Here is a 20,222-nt window from a genome sequence, read left to right as displayed (position 1 = left end):
CATGTCGAGGGTCAAACCCGCCCCGCCCGACCCATGCACACCCCTATTGGAAAGTGTAGTAGTAGACTAGTAGTAGTACTAGTTTTTTTTTGTAAAAAGGGCAATGGAAGATGCTAAGGACATGGTAAATTTTGGTCATGGTGTCCTTTGTCGGAAAATGCAATGATTTCAAACAGTAAACTAAGTACTCCTAGTCATCACCGATCATTGGCATGTGGATCACGAATCACAGTGGTGGTTATTATTATGTATGGTTTACAAAAGGAAAGGGCTGAAATACATGGAGGCTGCTACAGCCACCGACACCCTTGATTGTCGTTTGGTGTGTTTTGTTTCGAAACCTTGTTGAGACTGATTACAGCTACCGCAGTATATATGTCCAGTCTATATAAATGCCTTCGATTACATCAACTCAAGTATCATAAGCTAAGTTCAACATATCTATCTAACTACCCAATCTAATGAGTATTTCAAATGGCAATCTGTCTGAAATTACTGTAGAAAGGGGAGAGCCAACTCTAGTTCCACCTGCAGCAGAGGATACAAACAACAAGGGTTCTCTCTATTTCCTGTCAAACCTTGACATCAACTTTCAAGGCAAAGCACGTACCGTATATTGCTTCAACCCAAGTGATCATAACGGAGGCGGCCATGGCGACGACGAGGTACTGGTGGGGGTGATAAAGAATGCCTTGTCGAAGGCTCTGGTTCACTACTACCCGGTGGCCGGTCGGCTGGCCATGGAATCAGACGGGAGGCCGGTTGTGGATTGCACCGGTGAAGGTGCTGTTTTTGTTGAGGCAAAAGCTGATTGTTGTGTGGAAGAGATAGGGAATGATACGGTGGCCATGGAGAAGCTGGTCTACGATACTCCTGATGCCAAAGGCTTACTTGAAGTCCCACCGCTGACAGCACAGGTCAAACCTTTTTTTCCCCATATATACCATTTATTTTTGTATTTGTCATGTCCAAAAAGTTTTCTAATCAGGTATACAGAATACGAATTCAAACATAATTACATAAACAAGATTTACAACGAATTGAAATTACAGATTCAGAATTGCAAATCGAATACAACATAGAGTTGTGAACTGGAACCCGTGTAAACACGCGATATCCTTTAAACGGATTCACCCCCTACCCGAGGAGGTTGAGATTAATCGGCGTCTATCTCCCATGATTGATCCGGCTCAGACCTTGAACGTCGGAATACTACCGATGAACGCCTAGACTTGGTGAACCAACTCAGCTTCCTTCTCTCTCTCGCGCTCAAGAACAATATCAGAGTGTAAGTGGATTTCGTGAATTGGTGTTGAACAATGAAACGAGATGCTCCTTTTTTTGAAGAGAAACGCTGTCATGGATATTAAAAAGATCCGAGGATCGAAATACAGAGATACAATACTCTGAAAAGCAAAGAGGGGTAAGCACCCGCTCAATCTAATAATTTCGAAAACAATCCCGGAAAAACAACTAAGCAAACTTGTTAGGAATGCCTTGTATTCTTTAGTCCCACATTGGTAAATTATGTTGTTCCCGTTTTTGTAGCCTATTATAAATAGGGCTTTTGGGGGACTTCTAGGAATTATCTTTTGGACTTTCATATTGTGGCCTTTCTAGAGTTACGGATTATTGCCGGCTCTTTGTATCTCTTCTTCACGTTGGTTAGTGAATCTTCTCTCTCCTCGCCCGTGGACGTACCCATCTTGGGGAACCACATATATCTTGTATCTTTGTGATTTCTTGTTTAGTTTTCAATTTCTCGTTCTTAGCTTGCATTCATAGCGTTCGTTACAACAAACTGGTATCAAAGCCTTAGGTTGCAAAAACTAGGGTTTCGTTTCCGATTGTGGCTATGGCGGCTAAATTCGAGATTGCGAAGTTTGATGGGCAGAGCAGCAGTTTCAGTCTTTGGAGAGTAAAGATGAAGGCTTTGTTAACCCAACAAGGATTGCACAAGGCTTTGTCAGTCAAGACTAGTTCTGGAATTAAAGAGGAAGATTGGGATGATACGGATGCCAAAACTCTGAGTTCTATTCAGTTGAGTCTGACAGATGATGTTCTTAGCGAGGTGGAAGAAGAAACTTCAGCAGCAGGAATTTGGCTGAAGTTGGAAGGCATATATATGACGAAGTCGCTCACCAACAGGTTATATCTCAAACAATGTCTTTATACCTTTCGTATGCGAGAAGGTATACCTGTTAAGGATCATTTAGACGAGTTCAATCGTATTATTATGGATCTGAAAAATATTGATAGTAAAATTGAGGATGAGGACCAAGCCCTAATTTTGCTATGTTCTTTACCACTTTCGTATGAGCACTTTGTTACAACCCTGTTGTATGGCAAAGACACGATATCTATGGAGGATGTTAAGGCCAGCCTATATTCGAAAGAATTGAGGAAAAAAGTGTCAGGTGAGGATGATGCACATGCGGAGGGTTTGTTTGTTAGGGGAAGAACAACAGAAAGGGTGGAGTCGAGTAATAGGGGAAGATCCAGGTCATCAGGTAAGAAGAAGGGAAAGTGCAATTATTGCAAGAAACCCGGGCACTGAAAAAGTGACTGTTTAAAACTCAAGGAGAAGGAAAAAGAAGACCAGAAAGGAGGTAAAGTAATTGCTGGAATTGCTGAAAGTTCAAATGAGTCAGATAATGTGTTATCAGTTACAGAGGGCGATTCTCGCTCTAATACCGAGTGGGTTCTAGATTCTGGATGTTCATACCACATGTGTCCGCATAGAGAGTGGTTTTCTACTTATGAGGCGGTCAATGGTGGTACAGTTTTGATGGGCAACAACATGACCTGTAAGACTGTTGGTTCTGGAACGATTCAGCTTAGGATGCATGACGGTATTGTTAGGACTTTATCTGAGGTTTGACATGTTCCAGATTTGAAGAAAAATCTTATATCCCTGGGTGCTCTTGATTCTCATGGTTGCAAATTCCTCAGTGAAGGTAGAGTTTTGAAAGTCTCAAGGGGTGCATTAGTACTGATGAAGGGTCAGAAGCGTAGTAGCCTCTATACACTTCAGGGCAGTACAGTTATAGGTGCTGCAACAACGGTTGCTTCATCCAAGGTTTCAGATTCAGACTTGACTCGTTTGTGGCATATGCGCCTTGGGCATATCAGCGAGAGAGGGATGACAGTTTTGAGCAAACAGGGTTTGCTATGTGGCCAGAAAATTGTTTTTTTGACGCTCGGTTCAAAGCTCGGCTAGTGGCGAAAGGATACAGCCAAAAGGAGGATGTTGACTACAATGAGGTATTTTCACCAGTTGTAAAACATAGTTCCATTCGCACTTTACTCACTATTGTTGCATGTTATGATCTTGAGTTAAATCAACTTGATGTCAAAATTGCATTTTTGCACGGCGAGCTTGAGGAACAGATTTATGTGCGTCAGCCTGAGGGATTTGTTGTTTCTGGTAAGGAGGATCACGTTTGTTTACTTCGTAAGTCTTTGTATGGCCTCAAACAATCTCCTAGGCAGTGGTATAAGTGGTTTGATACTTTTATGATAAGCCAGTCATATTCTAGGAGTGAGTATGACAGTTGTGTGTATTTTCGAAAACTTCCAGATGGTTCATTTGTTTATCTACTGTTGTATGTTGATGATATGCTTATTACTGCCAAGAGTATGTCAGAAATCAACAGGTTGAAACAACAGTTAGGTGGTGAATTTAAGATGAAAGATTTGGGTGCGGCAAAACGTATTTTGGGTATGGAGATTTGTAGAGATCGAGTAGCTTGCAAATTATTTTTGAATCAAAAGTCTTATGTTCTTAAAGTGCTTGAGCGCTTTGCCATGCAGAACTCGAAGCCAATCAGTACCCCTTTGGCAGCACACTTTCGACTTTCAGCTGAGTTGTCACCACAGTCGGAGGATGAGGAGAAGTATATGTCTCAGGTTCCATATTCGTGCGCAGTTGGGAGCCTTATGTACGCCATGGTATGTACCCGTCCTGATATTTCACATGCAGTTAGTATCGTTAGTCGGTATATGAGGCGTCCGGGAAAGGCACATTGGGATGCTGTGAAATGGATACTACGGTATTTGTGCAAAACTGCAGGTGTTGGTCTATTGTTTGGGGTTGCCAATTCTGGTAATCATGCTGTTGGTTATGTTGATTCGGATTTTGCCGGTGACCACGATAAGAGGAGGTCTCTGACAGGTTATGTTTTTACTCTGTCCGGAAGTGCCATTAGTTGGAAAGCTACTTTACAGGCTACAATCGCGTTGTCTACAACAGAAACAGAGTATATGGCCATTGCTGAAGCTGTGACGGAGGCATTGTGGATGAGAGGTTTGCTTTGTGAGCTTAGTCTTGCACCAGGTGTGAGTTCAGTATTTTGTGATTCACAGAGTGCTATACATTTGACTAAAAATCTAATGTATCATGAGAGGACCAAGCATATTGATGTCAGGTATCACTTCGTTCGGGATATCATCTCACAGAAACAAGTTAAGGTGAAGAAAGTGGGTACGACAGATAACCCAGCAGATATGTTAACTAAACCGGTTCCGGTTACCAAGTTCAAGCATTGCTTAGGCTTACTTGGTATTTGCAGTTGATCGCCCCTCGGGGGCATTTGGCGAGTGAGAGGTTAGAAGGGGATAGCTATATTTGGTGATTTGGTTCAGTGGAATTCAAGTCAAGGTGGAGAATTGTTAGGAATACCTTGTATTCTTTAGTCCCACATTGGTTAATTATGTTGTTCCCGTTTTTATAATCTATTATAAATAGGGCTTTTGGGGGACTTCTAGGAATTATCTTTTGGGCTTTCATATTGTGGCCTTTCTAGAGTTACGGATTATAGCCGGCTCTTTGTATCTCTTCTTTACGTTGGTTAGTGAATCCTCTCTCTCCTCGCCCGTGTACGTACTCATCTTGGAAAACCACGTATATCTTGTGTCTTTGTGATTTCTTGTTTAGTTTAACACAAACTAAACAATGACATATGCGATTGTCTACACGGTGGTGAATTTTCGTAGACCATTACGGATAAGTTGTCATTTCTGGTCATTACTACCCCACAACAAACGATATAGGACACATCCACCGAAAAAGGCCAATCGCTACATCCTACAGAACAGTTATCCAAACAAACTGCCACCGCTGCTCATGACGAAGAAGAATCAGCCACTAACAACAAACGCCGGCAACTCATCGCTGCCACGAGCAAGGAAGCCTGGTGACCCGCGCGACCACGATGAAAGCTGGAAACTACTCCGAAGCACCAAAACCAAACCACAGCCGAAAACAAACAAAGATTATTAGCCCACCACCATCACCCATCAGATCTGGGACGACCAGACTGTGGTACAGACACCAGACAAGGGAGACCCGCCGGTAAAAAAAGCAGAAAACGGAGTAAAAAAACTCACATCCCGGGTCGCATCTCCTTTATTAAGCCGCATCATCGGCCACTGCTGGCCGACCACCACACGCCGCCTCTTGCTCCGCTCTGACCCAATTTCATTCACAATCTTCCAATCAGTATTTCCTCGTCAAAAATTTTAATTATCGAAAAATGAAGTAGAAGTACCAGTTCGACGTTGAAAAATGAAGTAGAAGTAACAGTTCGACATCGAAAAATATGTCACGGGAACGTGGGTTGGATTAATAGTCTTGACCAGTTTTCGTATCTTTTCTCGTTCACTCTTTGCTCTTGCTCGGACCATCTCTCGGCATCAAACATAATTTTGGAGTTTGATGAATTGAACACGAATTCAAATACTGGATAAATACTGAGACTAGCTTGTTTGGCAATTCTTGCATATTTGCTAAACCGATCTCTACTGGATATTTGATGAATTGAACACGAATTCAAACTTGAATAACTTGGTCCGTTTACCATTCCTGGACTTGGGAGGCGAAGGCCGACACTAAACCATTACTCGAGGACCATGAGGCCTAGTGTCTGTGTCGGAGCCAAATGTGTTGAGGGGAGATGGGACAGACCACTCTGATCAAGGTTAACTCCGATAATACTACTGGCTGCTAATCAAAAATGGTACCAAAAGTGCCGAATGTAAGAGCCTCCAGGTTCTCTCTGCGCCTTTTGTACCCATTTATTACTCATTACCGGAGCGATTACTCTTTTTCAGGTGACAAAGTTTAAAAACGGAGGATTCGTTCTCGGGATATGCGTGAACCATTTCGTATTTGATGGAGTTACAGCCATGGACTTTATCAACCACTGGGGTGAAATTGCTCGGGGCTTACCATTGAAAGTTTCTCCATTCCTGGACAGAAGCATACTCAGAGCACGAAACCCGCCCCAGATTGAGTTCCCTCATACTGAATTTTCTGAGATTGAAGATATATCAAACACTAGTGACCTTTACACCGAAGAAATGGTTTATGAATCGTTCTCGTTTGACCTCGACAAACTTGAGAAACTGAAAATGGCAGCGACAAAAGATGGGGGTTTAATCAAGTGCTCTACATTTGAAGCCCTTTCCGCCTTTATTTGGAGGAGCAGAACTCAAGCTTTGAAACTGCACCACTATCAAAAGATAAAACTCCTCTTGGTTGTTGATGGACGGTCAAGATTTGATCCGCCATTACCGGAGCATTACTTTGGCAATGGCGTTGTGTTTACGAGTGCCCATTCTACTGCAGGCGAACTAACGGAGAAACCGCTTTCGTTTGCAGTCGAACTAGTCCGAGAGGCAATTCAAAGGGTTACAGACCGTTATATGAAGTCTGCTATAGACTATTTAGAAGTAAACGGAGGTAATGTATCCATGAATGCAACACTTATAATCAGCTCTTGGACAAGGTTATCTTTTGAAACCACGGATTTCGGGTGGGGGCAGCCTTATCTCGCCGGCCGCACATCTTTGCCTGGGAAGGAACTAGTTCTATTCCTCTCGCATCCGACAGACAAGAAAAGCATTAATGTGCTTATAAGTTTTCCAACTTCTTCCATGAAGATCTTCCAAAAACTCATGCACATTTAGAGACGAGTAGTTGTACAACTAAGGATGGGGAAGGCATGCTGCTTGGAATAATAAGGCTGGTGGAAGTGCAAATCTTATGTTCTTTGCTTCTTAAGTGGAAAACCTCCTTTCATATCTTATTCTCGACCCTCGTCTGCAAGATGCCATTGTGATCATCTTGCAAACGAGGGTCGAGAAGAAGATACGAATCATGCCTTCAATGTATGCAGTAAAGCATCTCTAGCTATCTGTGTGTGTCATGTGGTTTAGTTATAATGTGACATTGCTTCCAAGACTATTTATCTGTGAAACCCTTGTCCCATGTACAAATTCCTGGTGGAATATAAGGCAACAGTAATTGATCTAATAAGGTTTATATATACTAATACTCTCCTTTTTCTCGTGTCGTTTCTGAACATTTCACAGCCCGCCGTTGTTGGCAAAGAAGAAGCTGCTGAATTCTTCTTTGATTTTACTGAATGCCTCTTGCAAGGCTCGGTTTGTTGAGTTGGTACACTCGGTTTCAGATGACATGTATCGGGCCTTTCATGTTCAAGTAGCCGTTGCTTCCGTTTGATTCAGGCCTTTGTTGCGTTGGATTGCAGACGTGCAGGCAGGGTGGCCCGTAATGTACAATATTGAGTTCCAAAACAGTAAAGGATATGCAGTCTGTTGAGCTCAATCAAGTAGCTCTCCCCTTTTACAGTATTCAGTTTTTGAGTTGCACTGAGCTTAGAAGCCTCGTTAGTCGAATTTTAACTGAGATTGGATAGCTTGCTTCTTTTATATCCACCCTATTTCCTTGATCGCAGTGGATGAATAATCTTAATTTGCGCTCGTCGTTTTTTCATTTCCCGATCAAGCAAACTTCGTACTTCTTCCGCCCCAAAATGTTTGTCCGGTCTGCAAAACGAGAGCGTAAAAATAATACAATTTTTGCAAGAAATTTTTTAAATAATACTATATAACTACCAAAATGATGCTTTCCTTTATACTATACCTCATAGTCAATTTATAGAATTGATTAGCAGTTTTGGGCGGAAGCAATAAATTTCTCATTGTCCGTAAACCAGGGCTTTAAATATTTTTCTATTTTATATATCCTGAAAGTGGTTTATAAATGATGATTAGCAAAGGTATATACTAATTACTATTACTAACCACTTTTCTAATACTTCGGTCACCATCCAATCTTTCTGCTTTTACTCGTTTAGATTATCAGAAAATTTACAACTACTATATGTTCTAAACCAAAAAAAAAAAAGGAAAAAGATTTCCTATAATTAATCGAAATCATAGTAACTCAGCATTCTTTCTGCCTCTTTCCTCTTCCTCGCCGGCCACCCTCCTCCACCTCCTCCCTCAGCCTACATTTCCGCGTCCTCCACCCACCTCCCCCTGCTTCCTCCATCGCCTTCCGCCCCTGTTTCCTCCACCGTCTTCGCCCCCGATTTGGGCCAGATCTTGAGTCGTGATGTAGCAAGTAGCTCGGTTTTTTCCTCCGGGAAATAAGTTGTTAGATCAAAGGCGACATTGACGGCGAGTTAAGTTTATTTTTAGTTTTTATTTTGTTTTCTTTCTGTGAGTTGTTTCAGTAGGTCTCCCCCGTGGAGTTTTCTCCCCCTCTGTGGGCCTGTCTAACCCCTATGTGGGATGTTTGCCGATGGTTTCATACTTTCATCTATGCTTATTCTTATAGTTTGAGCTAGGTTTCTCTTATAGGATCCTCTGCTACTGAATCTTTGTTGGCCTGCATGCTTTTGCAACATGCATTGTAGAGTCTACTAGTGCATGTGCTCATGTCTAGATTTTGATAGTTTTGATTCATTCATGTATTTGGTAATGGAAGCGTTGTTGTACTGCCTCCGGACTTCAGCCTCAGGGATTTGGAAAAGAGATTACTGTTTGTTCAAAAAAAAAATTTCTCGTCTGGATGACTGGATCTTTAGTTTCTTTCCAGATCTCTGACAAAATTACTCCTATTAATGGACATTTTTTTATGCGGCAAAAGACACGCTGAGTTGACAGTTGGAAAATACAGTAGTAATTTGACTGCACAGACAAGTTCATCACAAACCTAATTCAGGATTTTATTCTCTTCTTCGATTTGCCATGTGATTGTACTAATTATAACTTTAGAATAGAATATATACTACGGAGTACTCCTATCATTATTCAAAGTTTCAATCTACCATTATACGAAGCTTCTATAGTGTGTTGACTTTAACAACAACAAAACGAGGAGTGTTAGGTATAAAAAAAATTTACTCTGAAAAGATAAATCAATGGTACAGATGTACTTCAAAGTGAATCTGTACCGTTGATTTACTTTTTCGGAATAATTTTGGGGTACATTTTCTTTGAACTTAGAATTTCTTTGAAAAATATGCATACAATTGATTCATGATATTTTCGTAATCACTTGCAGATGCATGATTCTTATTGCTGGGACCAAATTCCACGTATTCATTTATTAACAACAAAAATCATCATTAGGCCTCGTTCTGTTTTTTCAAATAAGGACTTAAAAAATAATGACCTATTTTCAAACATAAAAATAATGGATTTACAAAAATAATTTTTAATTTTTTTTTTGCAGGGTTGATAGATCTTATCGAAATCTATTAAACAATATCCATATTGCATATTTTTTTATTTCAATAAGTCTACTATTTTTAAGCTTGAAAATTGTAAATAAATACTTATTTTTTAAGAACTCAATCCGGAATGGGACAAGTTCGAGGGAACCTTTCTTAGTAATTTTTTGTTAAATAAAAAACCACTAAAATAGTAGTAAAAATAATGGAATAATTGGGAGGTACATGGGGACGTGGTCCCGCATGCACCCCTTGATCTGCCCCCGTTCATAATTCAATGATATTTATAGAATTACTTGTCTTACAATGTCTCTTGTGAAAACATATAAATGAAAAAATGAGTAACTTTTGCGGTACTCTCACGGGGTCTCTATATTAATTAGATCTATTACATGTCGGCCGTCGAGATCAAACGAAGGTGGAAGAACCAATCCGGACTGTCCGAATTAAGGCGGAGGGAACTACTCTTGAGTGAAGGGTGAACAAAATTCAACTCGCATAGATCTAGGCCTATTAATTTGTTTGGCCAATCACCAAATTAAGGTAGAGGGAACTATACTCCATATGGACGAGCAATGGCTGCTCCAGAAATATTTAGCAGGGTGTTCAGCATTATGGTTTTAGTGTATGGTGGATTGCTATAGGTGTTCAAATTTGAGTTGATTTGTAGCCTAAGATTAGCGTTCAGACTTTGCTGGATTGGGTGTTCAAATTATGAGGGACAGAATGAAAATACATACTACTCGTGTAGGTAGGTAAACATGTTTAAGGTAATTTTTGAGAATTGATTTCTATACTCCCTTTTTTTTTTTTTGTCTTTTAGCAAAAAAATACATGCACTTTCAATACTAAAATCCAAAAAAGAGAGTGTAATTATAAAAAAAAAAAAAAGGAGTGTAGAAATCAATTCCCTAATTTTTATAGTATAACCATTTCCTAATTTATATTATATGTATTCACTAGAGCCTGTTATTTCAAAATAACCATTCGTCTCACGCAATCCACATGTAAGAGATTTATTAGCCTGTTATTTCAAAATAACCATTCGTCTCGTGCAATCCACATGTAAGAGATTTATTTTATTTTTTTACAAAAATATCCAAAATTTTATACACGATTTTTTATAACTTACTGTTTTCATTTTCTTTGGATGTTAAGAGAGAAAAAGATGGCAGTTTTTACTGATTTAATATTTTTTATAAACTTATTTTTTTAGAATTTGATTAATTTCGGGTTGTTTTCTCACATGTACTGTACTTTGTTATTGTGTGCGAGATTTCTTTTTTGACAGAAATATGAGATCCACACCTAAATCTATATTTGTCTTCCTGTCTGGATAATATTGAGATCCACTTCTAAAACATTCGAAAATGGTTAAATTCATGGGATTGGGTACTTATAAAAATGATATATTTATCAAGATTGTTATTTTATCAAAACAATGAATTTATCAGTTCTGGAAATCAAAATGGAAAAATTGCATGACAAAAGAAGAAGAAAAGAATAATGAGTTTGCCTAAGACCATAGCCAGTATATTATTGGACAAGCCAGACTGACCAGTAGTATTTTATTCCCTTTGGAAAGACTAGTTCTTGAAATCCAACACCACCATTTATTGTTTCTCTTACCAATAAATTCCCAAAACTGCATAGTTTATCTTTTTGTTATTGAAAAGAACCACAATCAATGTGCATGCATGGTCACAGTTGAAACTTGAAAGTTAATTAGGCAACGTTCCGCTAAGGTGCTTTCTTTTTAAGTACTTATTTTCTGTTTTATAAGACAAGTCATTCTTTCACAATACATCACTTTTAATTTTAAAAAATACTACTATTTATTTGAAAAATAAGTACTTAATTATTTAGTTAGTGGAACACACCCTTAGATAGCTTTGGAAAAATATTTTTTTTTATTTATTAAATTGTGATCACTCCTACATGACGCATTTTCAATGAAGTTCATTTTTTGTTCTTTTTTTATAGTTTATGAAAATACCAAAAATTCAGTATAAAATGTACTAAAAAACACTTAAAACTTTCTCCATCTTACTAAAAAATTTATATTTAGCAGCTGATCAAAAAAAAAATATATATATATTTAGCATCCAATCGTAAATCGATGGAGGGGAATATAGTATTATTTAACGTAATAAAAAATTAATTTCCTCTGTTGTGGGCCTAAGCTTACCATGCATGTTTGATCCTTTTCATAAGCCCACTTTTCCGCATCTTGTGTGTACATGTGAACAGCACGTTAAGGCCGCAACATGCATTGCTATTGCTATCTCTTTCCCACCCATCTTAATTTTTTTTTAGTACTTTTGGTGTTTTGTTCTTTTAATACTCGGGTGTTCGGCTCAACTTACGCACATCTCGATCGATTAAGTTTTTCTCTAGTGTATCATACTGCCAAATGAATCCGGGCCAACTTACGCGCACCTCGATTAATCCTAAAGGCTCAATCCCACCATACATCCACTAGCAGGAGCCCAAAAAGTTGAGGTTTCAAACCTGAAACCTTCGGAAGGAGGAAACTCCTAAATCTCATTCCTTAACAACCAGGCCGACCCAATGAAATATTGCCATATGGTGTTTTGTTTCAAAACCTTATTGAGACTGATTACAGCTACTGCATGTCCAGTCTATATATATGCATTTGATTACATCAACTCAAGTACTATATCATAAGCCAAGTTCCACATATCTAACTAGCTAGCTAATCTAATGGGCATTTCAAAAGACAATCTGTCTGAAATAACTGTGGAAAGGGGAGAGCCAACTCTAGTTCCTCCTGCAGAGGATACAAACAAGAAGGGTGCTTTCTATTTCTTGTCAAACATTGACATCAAATTTCAAGCCAAAGTACGTACCGTATATTGCTTCAAGCCAAGTGATCAGAACCAAGGCGGTGGCGACGACGAGGTACTGGTGGGGGTGATAAAGAATGCCTTGTCGAAGGTTCTGGTTCACTACTACCCGGTGGCTGGTCGGCTGGCCATGGATTCGGAGGGGAGGCCGGTTGTGGATTGCACCGGTGAAGGCGCTGTTTTTGTCGAGGCGAAAGCTGATTGTAGTGTAGAAGAGATAGGGAATGATACGGTGGCCATGGAGAAGCTGGTCTACGATACTCCTGATGCCAAACACGTACTTGAAGTCCCACCGCTCGCAGCACAGGTCAAACCTTTTCTCCTATACCATAGTAGTATTTTTGTATTTCCTCATCAAAAAATTTAACAGAGCACAGCAATCATGCACAGATCGAGGTGTGAGGTCTACTCCGCGTCCCACACAAGCGATCAGAGGATTCCGAGCCAATCATTTAACTTTTTAAGATCTTGAAAACTAAATGAAAAGTTAGATGATTAGATCAAGCACATGTAGGTATCGGATTGAACTGATTTTTCGCGCGGAAAGCCGTCAATAGTGGATAAGAACTAAGACTAGCTTGTTTGGTAATTCTTGCATATTTGCTAAACCGATCTCTACTTGATATTTGATGACTTGAACACGAATTCAAACTCGACGAATAACTTGGTCCGTTTATCATTTCTAGACTTGGGAGGCGATAGCCAATCAACACTAAACCATTACTCGAGGACCATGAGGCCTTGTGTCCGTGTCGGAGCCAAATGTGTGCTAGTAGTATTATCCGAGTTATAGCCCTTATCAGGTCAACAAACCTGAGTGGTCCGTCCCATCTCCCCTCAGCAAAAATTGTACCAAAAGTGCCAAATATAAGAAAATAGCCTCCATTTACAGGTTCTCTCTGCGCCTTTTGTACCCGTTTATTACTCGTTACCGGAGCGATTACTCTTTTTCAGGTGACGAAGTTTAAAAATGGAGGATTCGTTCTCGGGATATGCGTGAACCATTTCGTATTTGATGGAGCTACAGCCATGGACTTCATCAACCACTGGGGTGAAATTGCTCGGGGCTTCCCATTGAAAGTTTCTCCATTCCTGGACAGAAGCATACTCAGAGCACGAAACCCGCCCCAGATTGAGTTCCCTCACACTGAGTTTTCTGAGATTGAAGATATATCAAACACCAATGACCTTTATACCGAAGAAATGGTTTATGAATCGTTCTCGTTTGACCTCGACAAACTTGAGAGACTGAAAACGGCAGCGACGAAAGACGGGGTTCTAGTCAAGTGCTCTACGTTCGAAGCCCTTTCTGCCTTTATTTGGAGGAGCAGGACTCAAGCTCTGAAACTGCGCCATGATCAAAAGATAAAAGTCCTCTTGGTCGTCGATGGACGGTCGAAATTTGATCCGCCATTACCAGAGCATTACTTTGGCAATGGCGTTGCGCTTACGAGTTCCCATTCTACTGCAGGCGAACTAACAGAGAAACCGCTTTCATTTGCAGTCCAACTAATCCGAGAGGCAATTCAAAGGGTCACAGACCATTATATGAAGTCTGCTATAGACTATTTACAAGTAAACGGAGGTAATCTATCCATGAATGCAACACTTATAATCAGCTCTTGGACAAGGTTATCTTTTGAAACCACGGATTTCGGGTGGGGGCAGCCCTATCTCGCAGGCCGCACATCGTTGCCTGGGAAGGAACTAGCTCTATTCCTCTCACATCCGACAAACAAGAAAAGCATTAATGTGCTTATAAGTTTTCCAACTTCTTCCATGAAGATCTTCCAAAAACTCATGCACATTTAGAGACGAGTAGTTGTACAACTAAAGGATGGGGAAGGCATGCTGCTTGGAATAATAAGGCTGGTGGAAGTGCAAATCTTATGTTCTTTGCTTCTTAATTTCACTCAAGTATTTTGTTTACTTCATTTTGGTTTGTTAGTCTCTGATGGGGTCAGGCTCTGATTGGGCTAGTGTTTTTTGTTTTTCCTATTTTTTTCCGACTGTTTGGCTCAGTTTCTACCGGCTGGGTCTCCCTGGTCCGGTTTGTACCGGTCTAGTGCTCTAGATCCAGTGGGTGTTGGGTGGTGGGCGAATAATTTTAGTTAGGGTTTCAGTGGTCTGGCAGGAATAGAGAGTTTCTGTGGTGCGGCATCAGTGGTGGTCGTGTTCTAGGGTTCTTTCCGGTAGCGGCAGCGGTGGTAGGTGGTGGTTGTGTCAAGGTTTTCCAAGAAACGGTACTGTTTTGTCGGCTGCGTTTCTCCCTGTTTTGGTTGCTGGTCAACATCAGATCTAGCGGCTGGGTATGTTTGTTCCTCGGCTACCGTGGGCGCGTTTGGCCTGCCGAAGATCTTCCCCGGTGCTGCCTCGGCCTTAGCACCCGGAGCCTTGCGTGACAGCGAAGGTTTGCCTCGGAGGACTCCACAGCTCTGGATTGGGTCACCCGGTCCAATTCCGGCCGACGGCCCTTGGGGCTCGTCCTTGGGAGCAGATATTTCCTTCTCGCTTGTATTTGTTGTTGTTGTGATTACATCTGTGCTTATTGTCTAATGGTTTGTGCTGGGATTCCGTTTGGTATCTCTCTGCCTAGTCCAGGACGGGATTCTTGAGCCGACACTCGTGTCGGTGCAGGGTGTCCTTGAGTCTGTAACCTGGTGTGCTTTATGCAATAACTCGTGTCTCGGATTAGGTAGTTTGGTGCATTCTTGTATTTTGTGATGTAATCTTGCCTTCGGATATGAATGAATGATTGCCTGATTTCAAAAAAAAAATTGGTATGTTAGTCTCACTTCAATGGCATTCAATTGCTGGTGGAAAACCCCTCCCTCCCAGATTTTCAGCTGCATCTAGGATTTTTGATGCAGGGCAATTCAACTGAACAATCTAGATATCCAAAAACTCCATTTGCACTTGGAGCATTTTGAACTGTGCCTTCCATAGCAAATGGATTCCAGATTCTGACTTGATCGAAACTATAAAATTTGACACTAAAAGGCTAGAGCAGGAAGCATATAGTTACTATGATATGAGTCGCCATTGATGACTTGTTCGAAACAGATCAAAAAATTCAGACAAGGTCGACAGATTATGAGAGGCTTTAGAGAGAACAGATTGAATTTTGTCTTGGTATAATATCGAATCCGTATCCGTGCTTCATAAACCCAATGACAGCAAGCAAACGGAAGCCAAAAACTAAACAAAAAAGGCAAAAATGTCTCTGATTTTGGAGACAAACGACATACGTAGTGCCGAGAATTTGAAGATCATCCCTATGCTCTGCAAAAAGGATAACTTGAGTTTGACAAAGAGGGAAATCAGTATAACGGAATTTCCTCTTCTTATTTGACAGGTAACACACAAAACCCTCGTCTCAATCTTATTCACGCCTACATTTAGGTTGCAGTGGAGGAATAAACTTTTCCGGGTTTGTCTGAGTTTTTGGACCCTATGTTGATGAAGAGTTATTTTAGCCAGAGAATTTCACCCACGCATTTTTCCTTTTTCCTCACAAGGATAGTTACGGTTGAATTAGCTCGGGTCCAAAGGTTAAGAACAACCAACGACAGAGTGGGTTATGTTCACCGTCATCTTGTGAGGGTGACCAAAATTACACTCAAACCAGTACACCTTTTTCCCTTCCAGAATTCATCAAGAAATTAATGAACATGATATATGCTTCAATTGAAACCCTTCCAAATGCAATATAGTTCAAGAAGCATGTGCTCTATGAAAAATAACAGGTTACAACGATTGCGAAGATAACCTCGTACCATCACAAAATTGAGGCCAAACTACATGAGTTCCTACTGGTGGGTTGAGAGAATACCAGTGGCATGCCCTCTTGATGGTGGCAAAACCTTTTGCAATCGCTTGATCAACTCGTTGAGCTCCCTCAACTTCTCCATCTCTCCACCCTGCACCAAAAACCTCTCCAACATCCGAAACACCGCCTCACTCATATGCCTCCCTCTCTCCACCATTTGTTTTGCACATTCAAAGGCTTCTCCCACCTTTTCATGTGCGCACAATCCGGTCGCCAACAGATCCAATGCATGACCGTGGGGACAATGACCTCTCTCCAACAGATAACCCCACAACTCCAAACCCAAATCAGATCGACGGCTCTTACAGAAGAATTTCATCACCAGCACCACCGTTCGCACCTTGGGAACGAAATTTCTCTTCGCCATCTTCTCATATAGCTCAATTACAGAGTCCATATCTTTTGCCCTCATTAATATGAGAAACATAGTATGGTACGTGACATTGTCATATCCAACGCCTTTCTCTTCCATCTCATCCATTAACTCCGCTGCAGACTTTGCGTCTCTCGACTTGACAAAACAACTCAGTAAAGCATTATAAGCCCCAGTGTCCGCCACCAAGTTTCTCACGGGTATTTCATCAAACAGCTCTCGCGCCTTGGCTAAATTCCGAGCAACCCCTGCTCCATGAATCAAACTAGACATCGTTTCAATAGTAGGCAACAAGTTCACCAATTCCATTTCTTTAACAAGTCTCAAACCATCACCAACACGTCCTTTCTTGCAATAAGCATTGATTCGAATACTGTAAGTCACACTATCAGGCTTAAACCCTCGTCGAATCATCTCATGGTAGAACAGCTCAACGGAAGTAATATCGCCTGTTTGCTTAAACCCTAACAGCAAGATATTCATTGTCTTCGCATTGGGCGAAAACCGATTAACCATCTTATTGAACACGGATCTTGCCTCCTTCATTTGCCTCTGCGTGCAAAAAGCCCTAAGTAACACATTAAGCTCGTCCACGCCAAATTCCTTATCAACAAACACACTTTTCTCCATCCTCTCAAAAGCTTCTAGTGTTTCCTCGTACGTTTGGAACCTGGCGATTCTCGATAGCAAAATGCTCATCGACTTTAAGGTCAACAAGTGCGGGTGCGAGCGACTGATCTCCTCCATCAACTCCCAGGCCTTGTCGAAGTAGCGCATCCGGGACAGGATGTGGAGGGTTTTCTCGAAGGCGTCGGGGGTTGGGTTGAAGTTGGAGCTTTGGACAGAGAACTTGTAGAATTCGTAGGCTTTGAGGCCGTTGGAGTGGGAGGCGAAGAGGCGGCCGAGCACGTTTTCGACGAGCGGAGGGGAGAGGAGAGGCGTGGGGATGTGGTGGGAGAGGGTGGGGTGGAGTGGGTGGTTTGGGAATGGGTGGTCGTTGATGATTTTGACGATTTTTTCGATTTGGGTTTGTGGTTCTGAGGAGGAAAAGTGGAGGAGGAGAAGTGTGAGGGTTTTGTGGGGGAGGAGGAGGTGGGTGGGTCTGTGGAGTTTGAGGGAGTGGAGCATGGCGTAATTTACAGGGGGATTTTCATATGGGGATGGGAGGTTTTAGTGATGGAGGTTCGGCAGACTGGGTAGGCACAACTGGATTTTCTTGTAGTAGACGAAGGCACGGTGGCATTAAGGACTTGGATGCGGAGGGGATGACGGGAGGCGGCGGTCGGTGGCGCTGTTTTGGGTTGGAGGGGATGGAGAGACGGGGGCAAATTTGGATGGGAAAGAGACGGAACTATTTTGAAGCAGGATATCTATTTTGTTTATGAAATTATTAGTAATTATTAGTAACGTTTATGTTAAGGGTGAAGCGTTTACATAAAAATAAAAATAAAAAGCGCAAATATCAATTCTAAACAAAAAAGAACTTATTTTTCACCTTCTTTTTAACAAAAATAAATTTAGATGCTTTGTACTTTTCAAAATTTAGAGGGTTTTTTTTTGTACACAGAGTATATATATTTTTATCCCATAAACTATCATTATTTTCTCTACTTTGTGATTACACTACTAAAATCACTCATTTCGTTTTTAAACTATCCAAATCTCATCCATTGAGTTTACAATAATTTTACAATCACACTCATTTTACACACTACACACTCTAATGTGTGTGGAACTCACACATTTATGCATGTGGGTGTGTATTTGGGTATGTGTTTGGGTGTGGTCCTAGAAATACTCTTGAGTTTAATGGAGGGGATTTAGGCTCCGTTCCGGAAACCTTCTTAAAAAATAAGTACTTATTTTGCCACTTCTCATTAAAAAATAAGAAAGGTCATTCCACAAAATTCAAATAAAAAGTTCCTTTCACATTTTCAAACTCAAAAATAATGCAAATGAAAAAAAAAAGTTCAAATTTTTTTACACCGTATTAAAGATCTTAATGAGATCTATCAAACAAGATCCATAGTGGTAGAAAAATTATTTGCGTAAACACATAATTTTTGAGTTTGAAATTGCCTTATACAAAAAAATAAGACTGTTGCTATGATAATGGGTGCCGGAGGAGGGAAATCGTACCGGCGGACAAGCGAGCAGTATCCGGCTACCGGACGGCCGATCCGAGCCGTCCAAAAATTCTATAAAAAAAAACGAGGGGGCCTCCGCGGGAATCAACGGCATCCGAGGTGTGTAGGGTGTTTGATCCGAGCACCCCTTTTCCGTGTATATATGATCAAGCACCCTTCACGGAAAAGCGGTGCTCGGATCAAGCACCCTACACACCTCGGATGCCGTTGATTTTCGCACAGGGCCCCTCGTTTTTTTTTTTAGAATTTTTGGACGGCTCGGATCGGCCATCCGGTGGCCGGAGACGGCCAGGCGCGGCCGCCGGTACGATTTCCCTCCCCGGCCGGTCGGTACCTATATAAATTCTTCCAAAATAAGTAGCAGCCTTCTTATTTTCAGGAACAAGCCTTCTTATTACACAAAAAATAAGTTCTTATTTCGTTTCTGGAACGGGCTCTATTATGCATTAAGGACTAATTTGACTCATTAAAGGACTAATTTGTTCATTAAAGGAGGGGTGGAATTTGAACTCATTAAAGGACTAATTGGACTTAAATGGGTGGAATTTGAATAGTTCAAAGACGAAATGAGTGGTTTTGCCCTTTTAAGGACGAAGTAGAAAAAGTGATGATAATTTGAAGAATAAAAATATACTCCAAAATTAATTCCATACATTTCCATCAAGAATAATTTGAGTGAACATTATCCTCACTGTGATTGGAGAAAATTGTGTATGGTCCACCGAATCAATACAATTTTTGGTGATAATGAGTTAGTTCGTGGTGCGACTCACAATTTTCACCAATTACAATAAGTGTAATTTTCACCCTCTTTGAAAGTGGCTGAACAAAATTATTCTCATTTTCATCACCTATGCGGAAATTCTGCAACTGCCTTGACCACGACTCAAAACTGTACCCAAAATGGAGGATATTGTTCAGAAAATGGGAATGTTAAACCCCCCCGAAACGCAGTTTTTGGCCTAGTATTTTTACGCCCTTCAACCATAGCTATTTGCTTACCTTTTATAATCAAAACTTGACACATCCATTGCTACTAAAGTAGGTCTCCAAAGTCAAAGAAAAGTAAAAAATATTGAAGCTTGAAGAGGAATAATGTTGACGAATTAATTATGCGTTTAAGATTCAAGTGAGAAATGACACTTGAAATTTTTATTTCAAACAATACACTCCAAAAGATAGGTCAAAAACTAATTTGCTGGTAAAATAGGTCTCTTTAGCCTAAGGAAGAGTAAAAACATTTAAAGAGGTCTTTAGAGTGCACTTGCTCCAGTTTTGGTTCTCCCACGTAGTTCCTCGAAGGACAAACAGTTGCGCACGCAAGTCCTGTACCGGGGAAGTAAAATTAGCCAATTTATAGTTTTTTTTTTTTTTTTTTATCATTTTTCGTATCTCGAGACTAGCTTACACTCACCTTGATAATGCCTGCAAAACCAATTTCAACGTCCACTACAAGGCCCA

The 20,222-nt window shown here is 40.7% G+C and overlaps 3 protein-coding genes across 3 annotated transcripts; 2 read left to right on the top strand and 1 right to left on the bottom strand.

The window, feature by feature from the left end:
- Positions 1-305: 305 nt before the first annotated feature.
- On the top strand, positions 306-7,348 carry LOC131317753 (omega-hydroxypalmitate O-feruloyl transferase-like). Its single transcript, XM_058347360.1, has 2 exons — positions 306-917; positions 6,112-7,348. The coding sequence occupies exons 1-2, from the start codon at positions 462-464 to the stop codon at positions 6,967-6,969; spliced, it is 1,314 nt and encodes a 437-aa protein (XP_058203343.1). The 5' UTR covers positions 306-461; the 3' UTR covers positions 6,970-7,348.
- Positions 7,349-12,248: 4,900 nt separating this feature from the next.
- Positions 12,249-14,315, top strand: LOC131317752 (omega-hydroxypalmitate O-feruloyl transferase-like). The gene is made up of 2 exons (XM_058347359.1): positions 12,249-12,719; positions 13,367-14,315. The coding sequence occupies exons 1-2, from the start codon at positions 12,270-12,272 to the stop codon at positions 14,222-14,224; spliced, it is 1,308 nt and encodes a 435-aa protein (XP_058203342.1). The 5' UTR covers positions 12,249-12,269; the 3' UTR covers positions 14,225-14,315.
- A 1,751-nt stretch (positions 14,316-16,066) lies between these two features.
- LOC131317751 (pentatricopeptide repeat-containing protein At3g61360) lies at positions 16,067-17,974 on the bottom strand. Its single transcript, XM_058347358.1, has one exon. The coding sequence runs from the start codon at positions 17,740-17,742 to the stop codon at positions 16,222-16,224; it is 1,521 nt and encodes a 506-aa protein (XP_058203341.1). The 5' UTR covers positions 17,743-17,974; the 3' UTR covers positions 16,067-16,221.
- Between the last annotated feature and the right edge of the window lie 2,248 nt (positions 17,975-20,222).

Source organism: Rhododendron vialii, chromosome 2a, assembly GCF_030253575.1.
Source record: "Rhododendron vialii isolate Sample 1 chromosome 2a, ASM3025357v1".
Taxonomy (NCBI): Eukaryota; Viridiplantae; Streptophyta; class Magnoliopsida; order Ericales; family Ericaceae; genus Rhododendron; species Rhododendron vialii.
Note: the sequence above shows the minus strand (reverse complement) of the source record. Positions and strands in the feature narration are given on the sequence as shown.

Coding starts and splice junctions, on each gene's coding strand:
- LOC131317753 (XM_058347360.1), top strand. CDS start 462: ATGAGTATTTCAAATGGCAATCTGTCTGAAATTACTGTAGAAAGGGGA. Junction 918..6,111: donor TCCCACCGCTGACAGCACAG/GTCAAACCTTTT, acceptor ACTCTTTTTCAG/GTGACAAAGTTTAAAAACGG.
- LOC131317751 (XM_058347358.1), bottom strand. CDS start 17,742: ATGCTCCACTCCCTCAAACTCCACAGACCCACCCACCTCCTCCTCCCC.
- LOC131317752 (XM_058347359.1), top strand. CDS start 12,270: ATGGGCATTTCAAAAGACAATCTGTCTGAAATAACTGTGGAAAGGGGA. Junction 12,720..13,366: donor TCCCACCGCTCGCAGCACAG/GTCAAACCTTTT, acceptor ACTCTTTTTCAG/GTGACGAAGTTTAAAAATGG.